At 38.6% G+C, this 23,395-nt stretch overlaps 1 protein-coding gene across 2 annotated transcripts in view; it reads right to left on the bottom strand.

The window, feature by feature from the left end:
• The window catches only part of LOC131073008 (DEAD-box ATP-dependent RNA helicase 16-like), a 155,907-nt gene that overhangs the window by 22,038 nt on the left and 110,474 nt on the right, over window positions 1–23,395 (bottom strand). For both annotated transcript variants that reach the window (XM_059207474.1, XM_059207475.1), the window contains exons 9-10: window positions 23,161–23,343; window positions 22,146–22,241 (exon numbers count right to left, since the gene is read on the bottom strand). In XM_059207474.1, coding sequence (XP_059063457.1) covers window positions 22,146–22,241; window positions 23,161–23,343 — 279 coding nt within the window. The remainder of the gene's footprint in view (window positions 1–22,145; window positions 22,242–23,160; window positions 23,344–23,395) is intronic.

Below are 23,395 nucleotides of genomic sequence, written 5' to 3'. Positions count from 1 at the left end.
GGAGCGATGTTAGCATTCTAGATCATTCTCCTTCATTTTTGCATCTCAAATTATATTCATTTGGCAAAGCACCTTCCTTTGGACCCTTTCAAATTGTTAAGTCATCGAAATCTCGCAAGGACAAGGCGAAATTTGATTTGTAGCTCCGGTCCTTCACTGAGGGACAGGAGCGATTTTTCTCCTGGAGGCATTTCTGTGCTCATGAAAATCTTCAATTTATATTCAATGGAAAGATCTCGCCTCTCTCTATCATTTCCAATTCGTAATTCATCTTGACCCTGCAGGAATAGTGAGATATTTGAAAATGAGCTCTCGTCCTTTACTGAGGGACAGGAGCGATTTTGCTCCTACAGGCCAAAATAACATGATTTTTCACATTTTAACACTTCACGAGGCGAAAACAAATCAATTCCAATGCCCAGGATAAAAAATCAAAAAGGTCAAAATTTGGTCAAAATATTCAATCGGACAAAAATTCATATTTCACTTTCAACACTTAGACAAATTAAAGCTCTGCATCAACATTCCAATTGAAAATTAGACCATTTTGGCGAATTCATTGCATTCAAAATTTGCATTCTAGAAAAGTAACTCAAAAAACTCTCAAAGCGACTGGATCCTGGCCTAAAAAGACAAAATTTAAAACCCTAAGGCTTGACCCTAAATCCAGACGACTAACTGACTAACAAAATCCTAAAAAACGAAAGCAAAAACGAGCGAAAAACAAGCAAAAGAGGGGGTCCCCATTTGCGATGGGGCGATGTGTGAAATGGTCACAACACGCTCCCAGGTAGAAATTGGAAATGTGGCTCAAGAGAATCATGAGCTGCTAATTAATATGGATTTTTCTATAAAGCACGTGTATCAGGAGGCCAATAGAGATGAAGATATCCTTTCAAATTGTGCCATTGATCAGGAGAATTTGGTGGTCATTTAAAATATGGTTGAGAGATGGGCAAGCTTATCCTTAATAGCAGCCGATTCAGGCCCACATGAATTCCCCGTCCAGCAAGTATGAGATTACAGGGACAGATGGCAAACAAAGGACTTGTTGCAGTTTGTTTCCTAAGGAGGATTTGGTAATCTTTTCGACAAGATAGATATCTGCCTTTTCTGGATTTGGTGAGCCCGTGATTATCTTTTCCATGGCTATTTATGCCTACCTAATAAACCATTAGCAGAAACAAAAGACAATGGCAGGGTTTTGGGTTCGGTGCAATTCATCTCTATTCCTCAATGTGGGTGTGACTTTGATTCGGGATCTGTAGCAGAGCAATTGAGAGCGATCTTCGTGCTGAATGGGGATGTTGAAGAGGAGGTAGTTAACAAGATCATTGGGACGAAGATGTTGGCGGGGGATCACACACTCAATGGAGCCATATTGGAGCAGTTTGTCTATGTTGTAGCACGAACTGGGAGTTTCGATGCCGTGGAGAAAGCAATGAGGAGAATGGTGGTTCCTAGCCTCCAAGATGCTGCAATAGAAGCTTTGAAAGATTTGGATGCTACAACAAACACTGGTTTGATTGCAAATGCCTTCCTTGTGGTAGATTTACTGGACGATGGAAATAAGGTTGATACTATCAAAGTCCTCAAAGAAGGAATTTGCAGCAATAAGGTTTATGAATACATGATGTCTGTAAACGGGAGCCTGTTCTTGTCTGAACAGATTGAAAGAGCACAAGAGGTGTCAAAGGCCATCCGAACTCTGTTGTTCTCTCTCTATGGCTGAATCGTAACCCTTTCTTTGGAATGAATATAATGGTAGCTACCCCTAGGTAGCAAGTTTGCTAAAAAAAAAAGCAAGAAAAACAAAATATACAGCATAATCATATATAAAAATAAATACAAAACAAAAACTAAAGTGTCACTTGCCAGCAGCAAAGGGTGCAACAGGACTAAACGGATTTCATATTCCCCACAAAAACATTTTTCTCTTGATGGAAGCATAAAAATAAATGTCAAAAACAAGAAACAACGGAAAACAGAAAATCTAAGGGTTTAAATTACTTCAATTGTCTTGCATCCGAATTTCTGATTTTCAGTCGTTGATTCTCGAATAGAGGTCATCCACTTCAAATAAGACATGCCTTCAGCATAATAATTTGTTCTATGGTTCTACCACCACCAAAGGTTTTAAGCAATGTTCCACCAAGTTTTCAAATGGGGATGGAGAACATCTTTCCAGCATGACTTTTCCATGCCATTTTTTAGGGGGCAGCAGGGGCCCACAATCAAAACAATAGGAAAATTTCAAATATTCATAAGGCATTCACCTTATTCATATTATGACCATATGAAATATTAGAATTGAAATGAGCATTCACATGAATCAACATACAAATTAACAACATTTCAATGTCTAATCATTTGAATTTTCATCATCAATGTGCTCATACAACAAAATGAAAAGGCTGAATGTTATTCACCTAGGAATATGATATTGTAGCGTATATGGGTGGACAAAAATGTCAACATTGGCACACATCCCTTGGCAATATTGGGTAACGTGAACAACTTGTGTAATTAATTTTATTATGTAATGAGTAGGCCCACATTGGGATTATTGGTTTCAACCTCATCTTTCCCCAAATCATAGCTCTAATACCACTTGAGAAGATCCACGCATATAATGATGTTAATAAGATAAAGTAGAAAATAGTTCACACACAACACGAGTCTAGGCCAAGATGCACTAATATCCAACACATACAAAACTAGAATTAACCCATTGCAATAGGGTAGCACCATACAATACTCCTTGTGGAAGAAGGCACTAAACACTATATTTCCACAACATCCCAGATACATACCATACTCTTCAAATGTCCTTACAGTGATATTCACCTCCTTTATATTCATCTCCTCTTAATTACATAATGGAGGGGTAAACCACCAATTCCAATGTCAACCTACTCACTACTTAACAAAATTAATTAAATAAGTTGTTCACATGACCCAATGTAACTAACTTAAGGGGTGTGTGTCACATGTCAACGTCTCCATCCACCTATATACATTATAATAACATAACCCTAGGTACATAACAATAAGAGGCTAGAAATACAAAATTACAAAATGTATACAATTAGATTTGCTAGTGATATACCTATGTCTCATTTATGCCCAAGGCTAAACCAAAATTAGATTTTGAATCTAAGTCACTATCAATATGAGGTACTACCTCATCTTTTTTAATGTCCCCTTTTGGGGATATACCTGTTTTTTCCCAAACTAACAATTCACATAATACAATTTATTTACAAATAGTATTCTATTGCAATTCAATTTAGGGAAAATTGTAATCAATTAATATCAAGGATCTATGATCATATACAAATAATTCCTATTGAAAATAGTATCCTACATGCATTGAATCCAATTCTTAGCATATTTCCAACAACCAATCATAGTATGAATATAATGGGAAGGCCTGGTAGGATGCCCAAAGACTGTCCTCACAATTAAGCCCAAAAGCGTGGAACGACCAACCAAGTCAACTTGACCCCTTGGCCCACAAGCTAACCACCTTGGGGTGGGCTACTTAATTGGGAAAAAACGGTACTGCTGCACCTTCCTAACAGATTTATATGGAGATTGTTGGTTGACAGATTTTGTCACTTCACTCTGTATTTTGTTGCCCACACAAGTGACAACAGTAACCACTAGTTGAGTCAAAAGCAATGGTAGTTTACAACTTTACATCAACTCTCAGCTTATTTTACAAGGTGCACCTACCTTCTAATGATAAACAAAGAATTTAAAACTATGGATGCTTTTAACCAGAAAGTAAATAAGGCAGAGCTTTTAACTATAAGTCTTTAAAAGGCAAAGAACATAACAAAGATAAGACAAAGAAAACAAAGATTCTTCCTTCTATACAGCGAGTTCCTTACAATACTACAATATTACTGCATCATTTGTTCAAGGCCAACTTTTCCATAGCAATATTCACAACTTATCATAAAAATCTTTCAATAGATACCAAGAACAACCATCCAAGCAGCAACGTATTCAACATAAGAAGAATAAACACCCATCAATCATAACACAAAGTTTACAATTCACAATATTGCATTCAGATAATCTCATTGATATCTATCAAAAACTTGCAAAGTTCCTTCTTCAAAGAAAGGTTCCCCTCAAAAGCCTGTATCAATATGTATTTTCTAGCATATATAGACACTCAAACATAACTGTCACAAAAAGTAACGGTTTCTTGAAAATGACTATTTCCACAAAGAAAACTGAAACTTATTAAATCACAAGTGGCCCACCTGAGCCCATAGTTTGAAACACCAAAATTCCCTAATCCTATGCTATTTACACTAATTCAAAGTTAATGACACTAATTATAAAGGGGATTTGGATTGCTTTTAGCTTCAAGTACCACTTGGAGTTGTTCATTATGCAATTCAGCATTTTCCTCTTCTTTTGCTAACAGCAGGAGCACTCTCATGTACTCCACGAAACTCGTTTTGCATTCCCACGGAAAAGTTGTCAATCCAAAGAGGATGTATTCTTGTGGGTCTTCTGTAAATTCCATACCAAGTTGAAATACTGGAGCAACACCATCCCCTGACACCACCATCTTTTAGGATTGTACTTTCTTTCAACGGTAGAAGGTACTCTATCATGACAATACATCACCAACCAGATACCAAAGCAATTTGCTTCAAGCTGGATTTCTTGCTGCGACAAATTCTTCTTGTAGGCGTTGATTATGATTCTCTACGTGTCTGTCTTCTTATCTTAAAGTAGCAATTACCCTCCTGCAATCAGGGAAATCAGTTTGTTATTTCTAAGCCAGTGCACTTAGTCTAGAAATGATGTCACTTTGCGGCCAATTCAAATCAAGCTGAGTTATAGGAAATTCGTTTTCATGGGGTAACACCATTTTGATTTGAAACAGGAGAATAATCCATATTGAATACTGACTGAAACTGGGAATTATTGGGACTGACAAGTATCTGTTTTCTCCGAGTGGGCACTAATACATTACTCCGACCAGCTTTTGCAAGTAATAATGAGCTTAGAAATATTACCATTTTTCATTTATGAATTAGGCTTCAAACTCATTAAATGTTTAGCTCGTGAGGAGTAATATCCCCTATTTTCAAAAACCATGCCACCACCCTTGCATGCCTTTCTCCGTCCAATCCGTCATAAAGAAGCTGTACTTTCTAAACCCTCTAAAAGATTATGCCTTGGGAAATGTGAGCTCCAATAGAGTCAGGCGATTAATAACTTTTTGAACTGAGAAGCATGTTGAGCAAGAGGTGTTTTGAGTTCGAAAAGCATCTGACGTGCCAACTTCGAGTGCTCAGTAATGCACTTAGCTCCCTGTGATATGTGGTCTTCGAAGAGTAGTCAGGTTTTCGATGAATTTGGGAGCTTAAGAATAATGCATGAAGAGGTATCGTGGTTCCATAACTATCCGACTAACCGATTATGAAGAGACAAACTTGACCGACAACAAGACTTTGCATGAACAAAGAAGGGTTGGGAAATCGACGCTTTGGTGAACTTTGGCACTACGAAAACTAGGTTCAAAGTTTGAAAATTTGCCAACCCTAAGTGTCTACTTAAGGATTAGGCTGCTTGAAAAGTAAAATTAGCACTGGAAAGGAAGATCAAAAATATTAGGGTAACAGAGATTAATACAATTATATTTGCATACTACTTTCCTTTATATTATAGATTGTTGCTCTTAATTTCTAATTTAAGTTTATTTCTAAATTCTTCTCCAAATCAGACTTGATGATTCCATTTCACTTGACGATTGATGGACTGTTGTTGAATGATTGATTAAATGAAAGGATTCCTTTAATTGTATGATTTGAGGTATTGGTGAGTGATGATTAAGTGATTGTTGATTAGATGAATGATGACCGATGATGTAATGAATGCTGATTTGATAGAATGATTTGTTGATTGATTGTTTGCTTGATTTAATAATTGATGATTGCTATTGTGGATCCATGACTGATGATTGATAAGTGATCCTTAAATAGTTGGAATGATTTCTCCTTTATAGTTTAGTGGTAAAAGGGTCACCGCCTTTCATAAGAATTTACTCACCACCCTCCATTGCTGCCTTTTGAGAATAATAAATTATTTTCCATATTGATCTCCCTTGGATGTCTTTCTCAAATGAAACCTTTAGCCTTTTATATCTTCCAATGTGAGGAAGAGATCACATCTCTTCATCATGTGTAATGTCCCTTGTAGGCTATCTAATGATTTGTGTCTATTATTGATTTATCAAGAGGTAAATATGATTATTGTACAACGAACTTGAATGGATCGATGACAGCGATTCATACAATTTTATCTAGCAATAATCCTTCTTGAATGGGTGAACAACTTCTTATATACTATTCATCAAAGCATACATCTGATAAGGATTATTGTATTGACATATAAAAATCATCTAATTCTGACTCAATATGGATATATCTGATCTTGGATCTACAAGGTAATTATACAATGAAGTGATTACACAATTCGCAAATTATGTGCAGAAACATAGAGGACCCAATCCTAGTAATGATCTAATCGCTACTTCTCATTCATTCCTTATGATCATGCGTATGAATATCTGAAAGAATGGGGTCCTGAAACTGATCGCTCTTCCAGTCTTATTACTTTCTAATCATGCAATTTGCTTGACGCTGTTCCTGTTTGATTGACTCTTTAATCATGCATCCAAAGCCATGTAATTGGTGGTAAGGAACCTTCCAAGTTCCAGGCAGATTGTGGCTCCTTGTGCAATTGGATGTGAGATAGAATAATTAGGAAATATCAGTCTTCCATATCTCTCTTGGATGAACCACAAACCTCCTCTAATAAATTTTCAAGTGGTCATGATGTGAGGAGTTGTATCTCCTCAACCATGTCTCTTTCAACAACTTAACTATTCATACCCTTAATCTGATGTCGCCTCTATTTATTGACATTATCATTAATTTAACTAATCAAATTTGTGATCAATCTGATTGCTCTTCTTTAATCAATCTTACTCTTAACAATATTGTTAAGGAATTAAACTTCCTTCAATCAAACTGTTTTATCTCCTCTTAGTCAGCAATAGGTTTACACAATGCATGACACGTCCACATCGCTTTGATCGATCAGTTTTTCCTTGGACAGTGATAACTTAATGTTAACTATTTGGTGTGGGTAAAGCCTATGATATGACATGCATTAGGCCAAAGGTAGTGTCCTTGGCCAACTTGCTTTAGGAATCAAATGAGGACATTACATCATGTCTGCCCTTTGGCAAGAGACACAACATTTCACAACTACCACCCTTTGAAATGGTACAACCCTTCATAATTTCTACCCTTTGAAATAGTCACAACCTTCCACAATTAGCACCCTTTGAAAAAGTGCAATCTTTCGTAATTTCTGCCCTTTAAAAGAGTCGCTTCCTCATTTACTTCTCATTCCTATCTTCTTCCATTAATCCTTCATTGATTCACATGCTACATTCCTTCTTCCTTCCTCCATATCCCCTTTCAAATGAAGTTCTTCTCCATTTTATATATCTATTTGATGTATCTATTTGTGTTTCACTAGCACACAATGTTACTAATCAACCACAGTTTAACAACAACTCTAGGCAACAGTCAAATTCCCATCTAATGTTCTCAATAGCCAAAGACAACCAATGACCCAATTGCTTTAGTAGCTTACCTTGATGAGCTAGATCTAGACCTAGCCCTTTTAGTTTCTTAAGGAATTGCTTATTCTTATGATGTAGTAGCAGATATAGTCAATTTAGGTAGTGGTTCAATCGTACCTTCTAGAACAGCTGCCACAATGAGGCCACTTGGCTAGATTTTGCTAGTGCCACCTATGGTTAGGGCATTTGTGGAGGTGTGATGCTTAGAGTTGTCATGCACTTGTCATCAATAGAAGAAGAAAGAATGAGTAATCCATTCCCCTATCTAATCAGTTCAGATAAATCTTCATGAAGGATAGCCTTACCACTCAATTCGATGACCAACAAGGATTTGGTCGCTGTAGGTAATAGGGGGTTGCATGTGTGCGTGAGTATGATTTTGAGAGCAATTTTGGTTTCACAAATATATGGTAGGGCACTTGTTTGTTCAACCACCCATGCTCTGCAAATGTATTGACTAAAGCAAAGGAACAAGGAGTTGTAGCATTACATGCATGTGGAATATTAATAAGAACAAATCAATGTTGGTGAGCATCACAACTCTGTCTACAGATGGTAGCTCCCAAAGGAACCAAACCTTACAACTACCTACCTCTAGTTCATTTAGCTTTTGAAGGCCCTGAACAGCCTAAGGTTCCTCAAAAAAAAATAGATAAAAAGGTATCCTTCCTCGAGAAAGGATAGATAGGGCTGGAAACTCCCTTTACCTTGTGGCTTCTTTTTGAAACCTAACCTCTTTACCTTCCCTACCCCTTACTAAGTAGTATTTAAAACTTTAAAAGAAACAAAAAATTGAGGATTTGTGCAAATAAGCAATGGAAGGTAAACTTGCGTCAAATGATGTAGTTTTGATGCTCTCTTCTCTTCTCACTTTTGTTCTCTTTCTTTGTCTTTTTACCTAAGTTACTGATTTGGGTACAAGTATGGGTACAGGTATACAAAACTTGGTACAACAGAATAAAATTTCCATGGGTGTGGGTATAGGAATATATGTGTGTATGTGTTCAAAACTATATATTATAAGAACAATGATACTCAATTGTAGAAGCTCAACATATATTTGTGAAAATTGTAGATGTTTATCTTGCCACCAGCATAGCATTTACACTTGGAAAGGGTTGAAAATATGCAGAATCGAGTTGTTCAGCTGAGCATGCAACCTCCTACAGCCTCTCTCTCTTTTCACTAATGGAGCTTAGACAACCATCTATCAGCAAACAAGATTCCCAAAGGAGGACAATCTTAATGCTTTGCATAACAGTCTACTAGAAGAGAACCACAAGATTTGGTATCCACCATTAAAATGATTGATGCTATCAGCACAAAAGTCCAACGAAACCAGAAATGAAACAAGAAAGTAGAGAGAATTTAACCGAGGCAAGATAAACATCTACAATTTTCATAAATATTTGCCCAAGCTCCTGCAGGGTACACCCAGGGTACTACCTAAGCACTTGAGTTCTTTGTGAGTCCACATGAAATCGGGGTGCCCGGGCAATACCAAGGATCCTTGTGAGTCACAGGGAACCCTGGTACTTGGGCAATATCCTGGATGTACTGAGGACAAACCCAAACTGCACTGATACTAGGACCGTACCGATACGAATAACCAAACTTGAAGAGCACACAAATATACTGAGAGGGGGGGTGAATCATTATATTAACAAACTATATTCATTGTATAATATCCTGGATGTACCCCTAACTTACCTTGTGAGCACCAACCCACTGGAAGCACCAACTCCCACTTCTGAATTTGTGAGCATCAACCCACTAGAAACACCAATCCCCACAATTTGTAGGCACCAACCCCCAACTACTAAGCACCAACTTAGTGAGAGACACCAATCTGAAGCACCAAATTTTGAATCAAGGTTCCACCTCTGAATGTTGCTTCTACAACAGATGATGGACAGTTCAATTTCTTCTACTCATACTTCTTTACAAGATATGTCTTCTTCAATGGACGACAAACTCTTACAATGCCTTCACAAGATCTGATTAGACAAATCATATCTCTCACAAATTTAATGCAATCTCCATTATATACTTTTCTTCTTTAAATCTGCATATAGTATTCAAACATGGGTTGCATATATATTGCACTGGTCAATGGCCACCAAATTTCTTTGGTAGATTGCTGGGTAACATCTCGTGTCCATTCTTTTATCATCTCTTATGATGAAATCAACTAGCATTTATATTTAAGTTTTGTGCATTAACTTATCTTACCAACAATCCAGTCCATACATCTCTGACAACTATCTTGATAACATAATATATTCTTTCTTCTCCTTGTAACACCTTCACTCTGATTGTTACTCTAGTCAAACTATTTAGACATCAATGACAGCAATTTACAATTGTCCTTGACATCAATAACATTTCCATTTGGATCGTGTATTAGGCTCTTGTTGATATAAATCCAAGCTTTTCAATTCCTTAACAACTAATGGCATTCTCACCTTTGACATGAATGTCAACATTCTACCAATCTCACTCATATACTTAACATTAATGACAATAAGTCTTCTCAACTTTGACATCAACGACAACTTCCAACAAAGATAAAACTACAATACCTGATAACATAGCTTTTAACAAAATGGAGTATGACCAAATGAGCGAGTTTTGGGGGCTCTCCATGTTAGTATCTTTGTTTTAGGTTTAGGATTATTCTAAGAGGTGTGAGCATCCTTGTGGTCCCCCTCACCCTCTTTTCTTATCTTTGTTTTAGGTTTAGGATTATTCTAAGAGGTTGCAGGAGACAGCTACTCATTTGTAGAACGGTCAACGATCGTCGAGGTACTATGGCATTTCCTTCCATTTCAAGGCATTTCCTTCCATTTCAAGGCATTTTTTTAACGCAACAAGGTTGTTTTCAATTTTTGGGAGAAGTATGCGATGTCGAGTGTCATTTTCTACCCATCCCTACATCCCCAAAGTGTTTCCAGCATGAGATAGGATTGTAGTTGGCATAAAATGCCTATGGTTATATTTGATAATATTTGTCATCCGACAATGTATTAATTAATTGTATTAAGTGGGTTGTCACTCTCGGGTAGTTAGGTGTCGGTTGGTTGACGGTTGTGTACCTCTCAGGAACCGTCGAGTCCTTTTAAATATGTTGTGTGCCGCCAAGTAGAGTAGTACGGTATAGTGAGGTCTATTGTAATTCTTGGTCAACCTTCTCTGGTCTCTTCTCTGTAATAATTGCATGTGTGAATAAAGATATATTTTACTGTCGTCCCTGGTATGCATTGTCACGTATATTATTATTTTATGTATTTAATTTACTAGTTGTAGCGGTAAACATTTTGGTGTCGTTGCCTTAAAAGAAATCGGGTCAGCCTTGAGTGATTCATGTTCGTAGATCCCATTAAAGGTGAGAAGAGGCCACAGGGTGGTCAATACCAAGCGATTAGGTGATCCGCCGACCCTTGGCCAAAGGGAGCACAGAGACGAGTCAAAGCTTGGAAGTACTCGGAGTGTTGGGAGGTTGGAGGTGGACATGTAGAGGACACGTGCGTGTTTGAGAGTGCAAGGAAAGCACTGGAACATGTTGATGTGTTTTTTATGCACAAAACATTTCAAAATAAAGTACCAAGGTAATTTATCATCTCTTGAACAAAATCACCTCAGATGCTAAGAATGAGATCAACAAAAATGATTCCAAGGTTTCTACATGTCAGGTCTTGACGAGTGGGTAAGTTAAGTGGTTGATGTGAATTGCTGTGTTTCACTTGGGGGCTTACACAAATGTTTGGATTATCATGAATGATGTGGAATAGGTGTGCTGACAACTTAAGATTTATCAATATGGCTCTGGATTTACTTCTTACTAAAAAAGGGGGAAAAAGAATAGGGTTCAGGGAATCTATTCTAAAACTAGGAATGTAGGAAATGATGAATGGATCTAGTGGAATCAAACCAGGCAAGGTCTCACAATCAGGTATTGACACAAGCTTAGTGCAATCGTCTAAGGTATACTTAAAGATTTTCAAGCTATCACCATCAAACGTTGACACCATCCAAGTTGATGCTTGTCAACGGACGCGTAATAGTTGAAGTTATGCTTACTCAAATTCCAGTTGACCACACAAGGCGCACTTACCAGCGTCAAGGGGCTAGTGGTATCGATTAAGGATTCCACACAAATATACTCAACAAATCTTCCACTCAATCTAACATACACGAAAATAAATTCTAATCTAACTTGGAGGAATTGAGAACCATGAATGCAAATACAACACTTGAAGTGCAAAATCACCCACAATTGAACAATGATTAGGATTCAAATAGCTGCAGCATATACCAACAATTCTACAAAAACTCTCTCTTACAAATGAGAGACAAAGGGGCATATATAGAGTCTCTTACAAAATGGATGGCCCAAATTGATCTAAGATCAACGGCCGAGATCATGCCAACAAAACCCTAGAATTGCCTTAATTAGGGTTACATCAAAAATGGCGCCACCAACATATGGCCCAATGAAAAGATACCTAGTCATCATATAGGGAATCTTCTAGAAGATTCCTCCCTGCATCTCTCTCTCTCTCCTAGCATACTCCAAGAATCTAGCCAATAATGAATCTAACTCTTCCATGGAAATGCTAGGCAAGGTATCCTACTGTAAATCAATCACGTCCAATGAATCCGAGCAAGCATTCAAAGTGTTCTCCCATTCTGGTATGAGCTTCTGCGAACTATGAACATGAATCAACAAAGAGACCAAGTCATCTATCTGACTCTTCTTCAAAGAGTCCAATTGGCAAAAATACATAAATTTCATCTCATCTCTTAATTCAGCTATGTGTAAACCACTAGCATCACTAACATCAACACCCAATAATTCCTCAATCGAGGCAAGGATCTTCATCTGAATGTCTTGAATTAATCCTTCCATCTCCATGCAACTCGATTGGGCGTTCTCATAAGTTGATTTCTTCACGGCCAGTGAACAATACCAGCCATGGAAATCGTATCTGTCTCCACTGTGCACAATGTTCTCGCTGACCAAGGTGGAACTAGGAATCTTCTTCAATGCCTAGAGGCGTGGAATAGTCTTGTCTTGAATAGGCTGGAATTCTTCCCAAACTCCCTCAAAATACTGGATTTTGAATATAAGCCCTGTTGTCCTATCATATGCATGAACAAACTGAGTAAGGAAATCATTTGCTTGCTTTCTTGTGCTTTCAATCCACTTTTCCACCTTCGAGTGTGTACCTCTCGCTACCTCGCAGTGTGAATGTACTCCATGGTCAGCCGCAATAGGGGAAATAAGGGTGGGATCTCCACACCTTGTCCCTGCAATATACTCTGAGTCTAATATTTTCTTCTTTGTACCTTTCATTCTCCGCAACCGCTCTGTCTAACCTTGCATTTGATTGCTTGGAGGTTGTCACCAATCTCCTGGAATTCCTGTTCTTTGGACGTACGACCAAGGGCAACTGAAGTGATCTGGAAATCCATAGGAGTAGCAATGTCCGCTGTCACGCCTGCAATAGGAACAACAATCTGCACAATCTGCATTCCTATCTCATCTCTAGCTATGTGCGACAAAATCTCCGCTCTCTTGGGCTTCTTCCCCTTAGCACTCCTAGCTAGATAGTCATCAATATTATCAATAGGCTGTACCTCTATCATTTGTTTACTTTTCTCCATACTTCTCCTCAGCCATTCAGGAATAGCGGCCATCTCCATACCATCATCGAGACATACTTCTCGATCAAGTCCTTTCAATGCCGAGATAACATCCTCATTGTCATCAAGATTTTTCCTGGTCCAATCATATACTTCATTTCCCAAGCTAACTTCCAAAAGGACAGTAGGGGATTCCGACTGATCATTATTCTCATCAGGAGGTGCAGATGTTGTTGTGGCATGGAATTCCTGAATATTCTCTGGTAGTATCACTGTGTTGGAACACTGTTGAGTCTCCTTATTCTGTTATGTTACTTCAATCACTTCGATTGATGAGACACTGGGAGGGGGTGAAGGAATGATGAGTGGAGTGATAGTCTTCTGTTTCTTCTTCACATCCTCAATCTTCTTCCCTCTGGCCTTAACTTCTCCTGGCGTGTTCCTCCTTCTCTTGGGAGCTTGACTCTCTTCGTCTGCATGAATCCTAACATCACTGACAGTCCTCTGATCATCCTCGGAAGTAGACTCTTCTGGCTTCATCTTTTCATAAGTGAAGGGAACACCCATGTCAACTAACTTATTCATCTATATATCCACCCATAGGTGGGAGAAATTCAAGACCTCTCTCATCAATATATTCAAGTTAATCTCTTCCGACTCTGACCAATTAGGCAATAGCATTGCCTTCTTCATTTCACTCTCATACTGTGGATGTGTATGATCTCTATCATCTAATACCTGATCAAGAATGAGGAAAAGTCCACATTTCCTCATGAAATCCACTGACATTTTGGACCACATTCTTCTCTTTACTGCCTGCTCGTCCATCAGCTTAGCCCAATAATCTTCTATGTAAATCTTATGAGTGAACTTCTCTCCTTCCGACCTTCTTGTCTGGATCGAATCTTTCTCTCTTCTTATATGTAGTAAATCGATAGAATGCAAGCTCCTCACTCGCAGTGCTAGAGGCTATGGCGGATTGGCAAACCTCTGACGTCTTCCCAACTGAAATAGGGAACGTCATTCCTATCCTGTGCTTCTCTCTCTGGATAACATCGAACTCTAGAAGCTGTCTCACCACTTCCAACAATATCATTCTGTCGATTGGATACCTAGGAAGTCTGTAGGGTTTAGATTGAAACCCATGAATCTTGAGGTATGTGAAAGCGGGGAACTGTATATACCACGATCCATATTTTTCTATTAACTCTGTTGCCTCCTTGGATAATCTTCTGTGGATTCCGCCTTGCAGCATTCATGTGATGTACATAGTGAATGCATCATTCACTCTCTTATAGTCTTCAATTCTATGCATGCTTAGCTAGAGGTAGCATTCATAACTCTTAAACTGTCCTTACCCATTCCCGACTTCACCTTTGCATATTAATCCTCTATATGAAACAAACCGTGCAAGCAAGTACACCAGGTAAGAAGTCATGGCGAATGACTTGGACCGCTCTACATTCCTCAACTGAAAATCTAGATTGTCACTTATAATCTTGGACCAATTCACTAGTGTTCCTCTAAGACAATCCTGGATGAAGTAGAACATCCATCCATCAAATATTGCTCCCTGCGGCATCCCCATCACTCTGTTCAGTAGGAATATCAAATCACTATATTCCTTCTTAAAATCTATGCACATAAGTGTCTTGGGAGCCTTGGAATGATGAGACCTAGGCTCAATCATCCACTCTTTGTTAATTAAATTCTTGCATACACCCATCTTCTTCATATATCTGTCTGCATAATCCTCCTTGGTCACATCCTTCATGTCTGTTCCGCATGGAATTCCGAACACCTCAGCAATGGCATCCTCAACAAGGTAGGTAATGACAACGCCCTTAGGACTCTTGATCATTCTTGTGAGCGGATCGTAACATCGTGCACATTCCAGGATAAGCTCACTACACTATATGGACTGTGGAAATCCAGCGGCATGGAAAATGCCACTCTTCATAATATTCGCATATGTTGGGGAAGGAACCTGATCTCTGACTCCGAACATCCGACGCTGCATTTGGTCGAAGTCCAGGAAATGCATGTTTGTATCAACGATCTCCTTCCATCTGGATGAAATCTTAAACTCTGGATAAAATCCAGTCTCCAACGTCTTCAGCAGTTCTTTCCTTTCCTTATATCTTGACTTTGACATCGCCCCTGTACGAAGCTCAAAGTTAAGACTTAGGAAAATATTCGTAATAAAATTCCTGACTTTCTAAAGATTTAGCTAATTCAGAGCATGGAGTCAGAAAAATAATCCATACACTTGGTAAATTTTAGCAATTAAGTTCGAAGTGTGACAACACTAAGGCATGGAAGCCTTCCATAAAATTCATTTATACTTCCTTACGCTTAGAAAATATGCAAGCTAAAATGCAAAGGAGTATACCGGATTGATGATGACTAAGGAAAGGTATGAAAAGTTGTGTTTTCACACAATGAATGTCTGAAGACACCTTCCGTAGTCAACAATGGAGGTCAACAATTCTGAAGACAACCTGAAAATCAGACTTTTAAAACATGTTGTAATCTTCAAAATGTGCATAATCTTAATAAAAATCAGCTCTATTGATCAAAACAATCATTTTCTGGAATGTAAGTATGGCTGGTAAAATTTAGTTTTCTGAGGACAAGTCTGAAAATCGGATACTTCAAACTTACCAGCACCTTGCAAAGTGGTTTAAGTCCCTAAAAATGATGAAAAATTGCTAAGGAAACAGCCCCAAGCAAATTCGCCAAAACTGGTTAGGTGGCTAAAAATGAAAATTTCTGAGGACAAGCGCCTAACAATGGAGTTTCACACTTTTGCAACAGTGATAATATGGTCTAAAAAATGCACAGAAAACTCCATAAAATACCTTCGAATGCTAAATGTTTAAGTTGGAATTGGCTGGGCAATAAAAACTTAAGTCTGAAAATTAATGGCAGCCATTAATGGAGATCAAAATCTTAAGCAAACCTCAGATCTGAAGCGAATCAGCAGGCTGGAAATGATGGCAGCCAACAAGAATGCATGAAAAACATCAAAATGTGGCACCAAATCACCTCCTTAGCAAAATCAAATTTTCCCAACTATGGTGCCAAAATGGAAATCTGAAAACAATGTCAATGGTAGCTTAGATCTGCAGTAATGAAGGTCTGAACAACAAGCAAAATGGTGGAGGAAAAATCGCCTAAGTCTCCAAACATGAAATTGCCAATTTTCACCAAAAAATGCGAAAGTTTGAAAAAATCACCAAACTTAGCAAAATTGAAATTCTGAAACTGGTCTTTAATGGCAGCCAAGAGGAATAGATCAGCAAGCTGGAAAAAACGGAAGAAAATAAATCCTCAATCCCACACTTCACAAAAACGCCTTGCTAAAAATTTGCCCAACTTGGAGAAAAATTGCTTTCATGGAGACACCTGACAGAAATAATAATAAAATAATGCTAAGTCTCCTCTCATATACTTGCTTTCACCTCTCCCTTTCACCACACAAGCAATGTGGGATAAAACACTTGTATAAATACTTGCTTGGTGAAAACCTAACTTACTTCTAAAAGGTTCAAATATTAAATGATTATTGCAAGTTATTAAATTTTTTTTTAAATATTAAATAATCGTTAATCATTATTTAAAAGCAATTAAATGGGGCTTATTTATTAAAATATTGCAAATTAAATCCAAAATAAGCCTCCAAGGAAAAATCGATATAGGTTGGGATTGAAAAATCCCTTCAAAAATCATTAAAATGCCGAAATTTACCCCATAAGGGAAATTCGACCCATGCATGGACAAAAATCCACGCATAACTTCATCAAAATGCACACAAAAAAACCTCCCTAGGGAAAATCGATATGAGCTTGGACAAAAATCCACTCTATTTGCAAAAAATCACCCCCAAGGGAAATTCGATATGGGTCTAGACAAAAAATCCACACTCAAAACTCACTTAACTTGGAAAAAACCTCCCTGGTGGAACTTTGACCTCAGTCTGGATGAAAATCCGGACTCAAAACTCCTCAAAATATTCCCAATGGAAAATCGATCCCTGTCTGGATGAAAATCTGGACAAAAATCCTTACAAATGCTCTCAGCGGAAAATCGATCCCTATCTGAATGAAAATCCGAACAAAAATCCTAATGGAAAATCGACCCAGGCATGGAATTATCCTTAACATTGTCCGTGTTAGGTCCCGGAGACAACTGAGAAGGGGGGGGGGGGGGGGGGGTGTGAATCAGTTGTCAAATAAATTCAAACCAAAACAACTTAACCAACTTAATGCTTAATACCGGTAAACCAGTTAAGTATGCCGGTAGACAGTTTTAACAGTTAATTGCTATACCGGTAAAGATTAATGCATGAAACATAAACACAAAATCATCCACAACACATAACACCAATATTTGTACGTGGAAACCCTGTGAGGGGAAAAACCACGGTGGGAAACCTTACCCACAATCAGATGATACTACTGCAGATAGTAAGTGTACATAAATGGGGTCTGCACATACAGAAAGGCCAACAGCCTAGAGCTCACTGCTCAATCACAAAATGGGAGTCACACTGACTACAATTGGATGGTTAAATCCAATAAGAATGTACTGCACAAAATAGCATCTTCATATGCTGGATTCAGTACCGGTGTAATGCTAATATGCTTTCACAAAAACCTAGCTTCACCTTCAAATGATATCTTCGTGTATAGCTTTGCTTAATCTCGCATATACCTTCACACAATCATTTTTCGCATTCCACATTTGATCTTACAAATAAGATCTTACATTTATACCATAACCTAAGACCAATTTTAGTAGGTCGGCTCTACAAGATATTACAATAAAAACATTTTACAAACAATATAATATCCGATGCAATAACCGTTTGAACATGTCATCTTAATGCATTTACAACAATAATTAATCATCTCCATAGCATGCCATGTTGATCTGGAAAAGATAAACCTGCGGGTGTAACCCTGGACCTATTTGCCGGTAAAAGCAAATATGCAAATATGAATATACCAATGAACAAAACTCCAGGACAAAATGTCCAGACGATGTCTTCGACATTACCAAGTGTTTTCCAAGTGCCGGTGATCATTATATCTTGTCGGTGTACCATATACCAGTAACTGTGCAATAGTTACTTGCTTGCCAGTGAATGTTGTTGGATCTCCAAAGTGCTAGTGTTTTAGTAGGTGTTGACATCAATGACAAAACCATACCAAAATACCAACAGTCCGCACTCCAGTCCGCACTCCTGGTAGAAAATTGATGGCAGTCTAGATAAATCCTGATGCTTAGCCAAATTTTAGCACTTCCAAGGGAATTTCGACCCAGGTATGGATAAACAGTGGGGGAAAATAGTAACCAGTATGGATTCCAGGGGAAACCCATGTGTAGTGTGAATTTTGAGTGGGGGAATGGGTTGGGTAGTCTGGAATGTGAGGGGAAAAGCACCTCTAGCGTGGAATTTGATCCTTTAACCCTTGGAATATGAATTTCCCTTAGGATTTTATCATTTTAACTACTCAAAATCACTTAGAAACTTTAAATTTAATAGGACTTAGGCTAATTTTCCAAAAATATGAGCGAAACGCTAGGAAAATATTGGAATAAAGTGCGAAACCAATTTAAATAATACGTTAGGAGCGAGAAAACAACTCCAAAAGGTCTGTGAATATCTTGGCACTTTAAAATCACTGATGCGTGTGTTTAAAAACACGTTAACGTTCAACAGGGCTACACTTAGACAAAACTTAGGATCATTAAAATATCAACAATTTACAACTTGATCCTATAACTTCAAAAACCCTAGACGGCACTAGGCACGATCAAAACTCTGAGACTCGGGCACGGGAAATGCAAAATTGCCCACTAAGCAGCCAAAACCCTAACCTAACAACGCAGAAAGCCAGCAAAGAAACCCTAAACTAACCATTTGACACAAACCATATGACGTCGACAGAATTACCTGGCACATCCGCTATAGACCCCATGTTGCTCACTATAAGTATCAGTCGGAAACCAACCGTAGTGGACATGGAGATAATGGGACGGAAGTTGATGAGCACCATCATTGACGACGGCTCCAGAGTGAACATATTGTCGGAGGAGACATGGAGGGGTTTGGGCAAACCAACTCTCTGGCCACCAACATTCCACCTTGTCAGTGCAGACCAGCACAGTATCAAGCCCTTGGGAACACTCATGGCACAGAAGGTGGTTGTTGGCACCCAACATTTCTTCCTTGACTTCGTTGTCATTCCGTTGGAGAAAAAGGCCTACGATGCTCTCCTCGAGAGGGGTTGGCTGATCATGGAGAAGGCAAATCATAACTAGAAGAAAAATACACTCTCCATTGAGAGTGAAGGCCGTAAGTATGTGATTGACCTGAGGAACCAGGCAATGAGCAAGGAACTGGCATCATTTGATTCTAACTTAGATGACTCTCATGACGGCAAGGGAAAGATGGAACCCAATGAGTATTAGAGTTGGAAGAATGCTCGGAGGATGAGACGAGCTCCCTCAATGGACTCTTTCATTGGCAGATGGAGGACTATGAGGTCTTACACCTGAGCTGTAACATGTTGGAAATTAGGGAGATCAAAGAGGTTGGCCAAGGTACGGAAGAAGTCTCTACGGCCGAGGGAGTGGTACGTGAGGAAACACCTACGGCCGAAGGTGTGGTACATGAGGAAACACCTACGGCTGAAGGTATGGTATGGAAGGAAACACCTACGGCCTAAGGTGTTGCCGAAGGCGTGGTACGTGGAAAGACCCTTACGGATGGCAGGGTAGGATAGGAGGAAACACCTACAACCGAAGGCATGATGACACCTACGGCCGAAGGCATGATGACACCTATGGTTGAAGGTATGGTAAGTGGAGCGACACCCACGGCCGAAGGGGTGGTACAGGAGCCAACCAAGTTCGGCAAAACTACAGAGTGAATTGGTGGAGTCAAATCCATATGGATCCGTACGGACAGGGGAGCCAAGAACGTACGGGCCCGTACAAGCTCGCGAAAGGGACAACAAGAAGAGGCCATGCATATCCGTATGGGGCCAAGGAAGCCACGGAGAAGGGAAGGAAGAGAAGTCGTACACCTTTGTACGAAAACATTTTGGCCTTAGAAAAGGAAGCCATCAAGGACATCTGTACACATCCATACGAGAAGCAAGGTCGAGCCAAAGAAGACAGTCGTACAAACCCATACAGATAGAAGACATTAGCCATCGCAAGTTACCATATGGGAAATAGACAGAATTGCCATACAAATCCGTACGAAATCATTAGGTGCCTATGGTGGAAATCCGTACAGAACAACAATACAGATACGTACATGGGAAGCTGAGCACGTGTTGGAAAGAAGCATCGTTCGAATCCATACGGAAACATACACACATCTATAAGGACAAGTTGCATTCAAGGGGTTTAGACGGAATCCGTACAGAATTGCATAAAATCCGTACGAACTTGGAAGGTGAGTTTGAAGGAATCTGTACAGAATTGGCTATGGAAGGAAATCCTTACGGTGACAAATGGAGGTATTTGAATGGAACCGTACAGGCACATAGGTGTGCAGGCCGTACGTGTGATGTTTCAGACCACAATGTGTATCAAGCCGTACATGGTCAGGCCATACAGGAAGGACAGAAAAAGCAGGTGGTGGGAGTGAAATCTGGATTTTTTGGCTTCATCGACAATGTTTTTGGCGTCTCAAAAAATCACAACAATCATGTACGCCATGGAGTTTCGTGTTGTTCTGAAGGTTGTAATTTGGTGTTGGTGGCAGGGGCGCTGCCCCTCAACCCCGCCCTATACTACGATAGGGAGCGTGCCCTTGGCGTTGCCCCCAAACCCCCAATTGATTTGGCAAGTACACTACAAGTTGGGGTTATCCAGTTCAAGTCACTGTCTATCATTAGTCTTCCCGAATATTACTTGATGTTTGCTTATCGTCTGGAAGACGACTTTTTCTTTTAGGGGGGATAATGTAGTTGGCATAAAATGCCTATGGTTATATTTGATAATATTTGTCATCCGACAATGTATTAATTAATTGTATTAAGCGGGTTGTCACTCTTGGGTAGTTAGGTGTCGGTTGGTTGACGGTTGTGTACCCCTCAGCAACAGTCAGGTCCTTTTAAATATGTTGTGTACAGCCAAGTAGAGTAGTACGGTATAGTGAGGTCGATTGTAATCCTTGGCCGACCTTCTCTGGTCTCTTCTCTGTTAATTGCATGTGTGAATAAAGATATATTTTACTGTCGTGCCTGGTATGCATTGTCACATATATTATTATTTTCTGTATTTAATTACCATTTGCAGCAGAAAACAAGGATCAAAACACAAAGACAAGTCCCCAAGTTCCATTTTCAATCCAATGTAATTGTGAGGCTGCAAAGCAGTATGGTATGATGCTCTTGCTTCCATGCCAGATCCAAATTTCCCTTAATTAGAATCTAGGAAAGCCAAAAGGCTAAAGAAAGCTTATAGTTGTTATAAAAGCTTTTGGGGAGTCTATGTGGTGAAATAATACAAAGAATTGGACATAATATAACTGTGGACATTTTCCTTCAAAATAAAATGCCCAATAGACTACTAGCCCATATGACCACCTGCTATCAAAGTTTATAAGGGTGCACACAATTGTAAAAAAAAAAGTATAAAAAAAGAATTGAATTTGTCACACCAGTGTGCCAACTAATCAAATTTACTTTATCATGACTATTTCCTTCCAAGTCTGATAAAGTACAATCTACATGCACTGAATGGCACCATACAAGTGAACGTGGTTACAAACAGAAAGGCAACTTACAAGTGAGACTGAATCACCAGTGCTATTAGCTCTTCCAGTTCTTCCAATGCGATGTATATACCCTGAAGTGCTTAGAGGCATGTCAAAATTTATGACCTGTCAATTAGAGGATTAAAAAAAAATTAAATAGATGATATAATTGTTGTGTTGTTAGTTCTGAATCCAACAAAAATATAAAATGATTTATTCTAATAATACAATAGCAGCTACTTATCAAATACCAAACACTGGAAGTGCATATTAAGTATCAATAGTTACTGTTGATTAGAAAGGAATAAATTCCTTTCGTCAAATTATATCAATTTTGGGACTGTCAAAAAATCAAATCAAAGACCAACTCAATGTCACATGAATGTACTCAAAATAGGGCATGTCCGTAGATCATGATAATAATTTCAGCGGACTTAAAAGTAAAAAACGCATTAAAAAACTAAAGGATACGATAATAAAAAATTAAAAAACCCAACTGCATACTCTTCCATCCACCCGACACGTACTCAAAGAAGGTGTAAGCCAAAAATTCATGCAGAGAAAAGGCACACAAAGACCAAAAATCAGCATTATCAACCATTTTTTTCACTTGTTCCCCCTTCCTGGCTACATGTACTAGTTTCTTGACCAACTATGTGGGTGGTCCCTTATTGTTGTTTCATATTCCTTTGCTTTTGTTCTTCCCCTTTGTATGGCCTTTCGAGGTTTCTCTTTCTAAAACTTTCTATTGTAAACTGGTGACTCTTGAGTCCTGTTGACCTGCTTTTGGGTTATCCAAGGACTAAAATATAATTTCTTTCTTTCTTTCTTTCTTTCTTTCTTTATTTATTTCTCTAGAAAACAATGCCATATAAGAGTCAACGCATTTGACTCTCCATGAACATAAAAGACAATTTTAAATCACAATTTTAATAATTAGAATCATGCATGTTGAAATTATAAATTCAACCAATCCAGATGACAAGATAGAATCCAAGCATGTTAATAAAGTCAAATCAAATAAAGAAAGCATCGATCAGTATACCGTATGAACATTTTTGAAGTCGATTCCTCTAACCACTCCATATTCAGAATCCAATGCCCTCTTCTGGTGTTTTTTTGATCTTTTGATGGGATGCATAACCTGTTTGACAGGTTCCTTCTCAAAGTTTGCAGGCTTACTGTCATCTGTTGCTATCATATAATCAAACATGCCTGTGTTGAACTCCTGCAAAATAGCTCAACATTAAATCAACTGAACACGGGAACAGCTGAGAACA

This window comes from Cryptomeria japonica, chromosome 6 (genome assembly GCF_030272615.1).
Source record: "Cryptomeria japonica chromosome 6, Sugi_1.0, whole genome shotgun sequence".
NCBI lineage: Eukaryota > Viridiplantae > Streptophyta > Pinopsida > Cupressales > Cupressaceae > Cryptomeria > Cryptomeria japonica.
The sequence above is the reverse complement of the archived record's forward strand: the minus strand, read 5'-3'. Positions and strand labels throughout refer to the sequence as shown.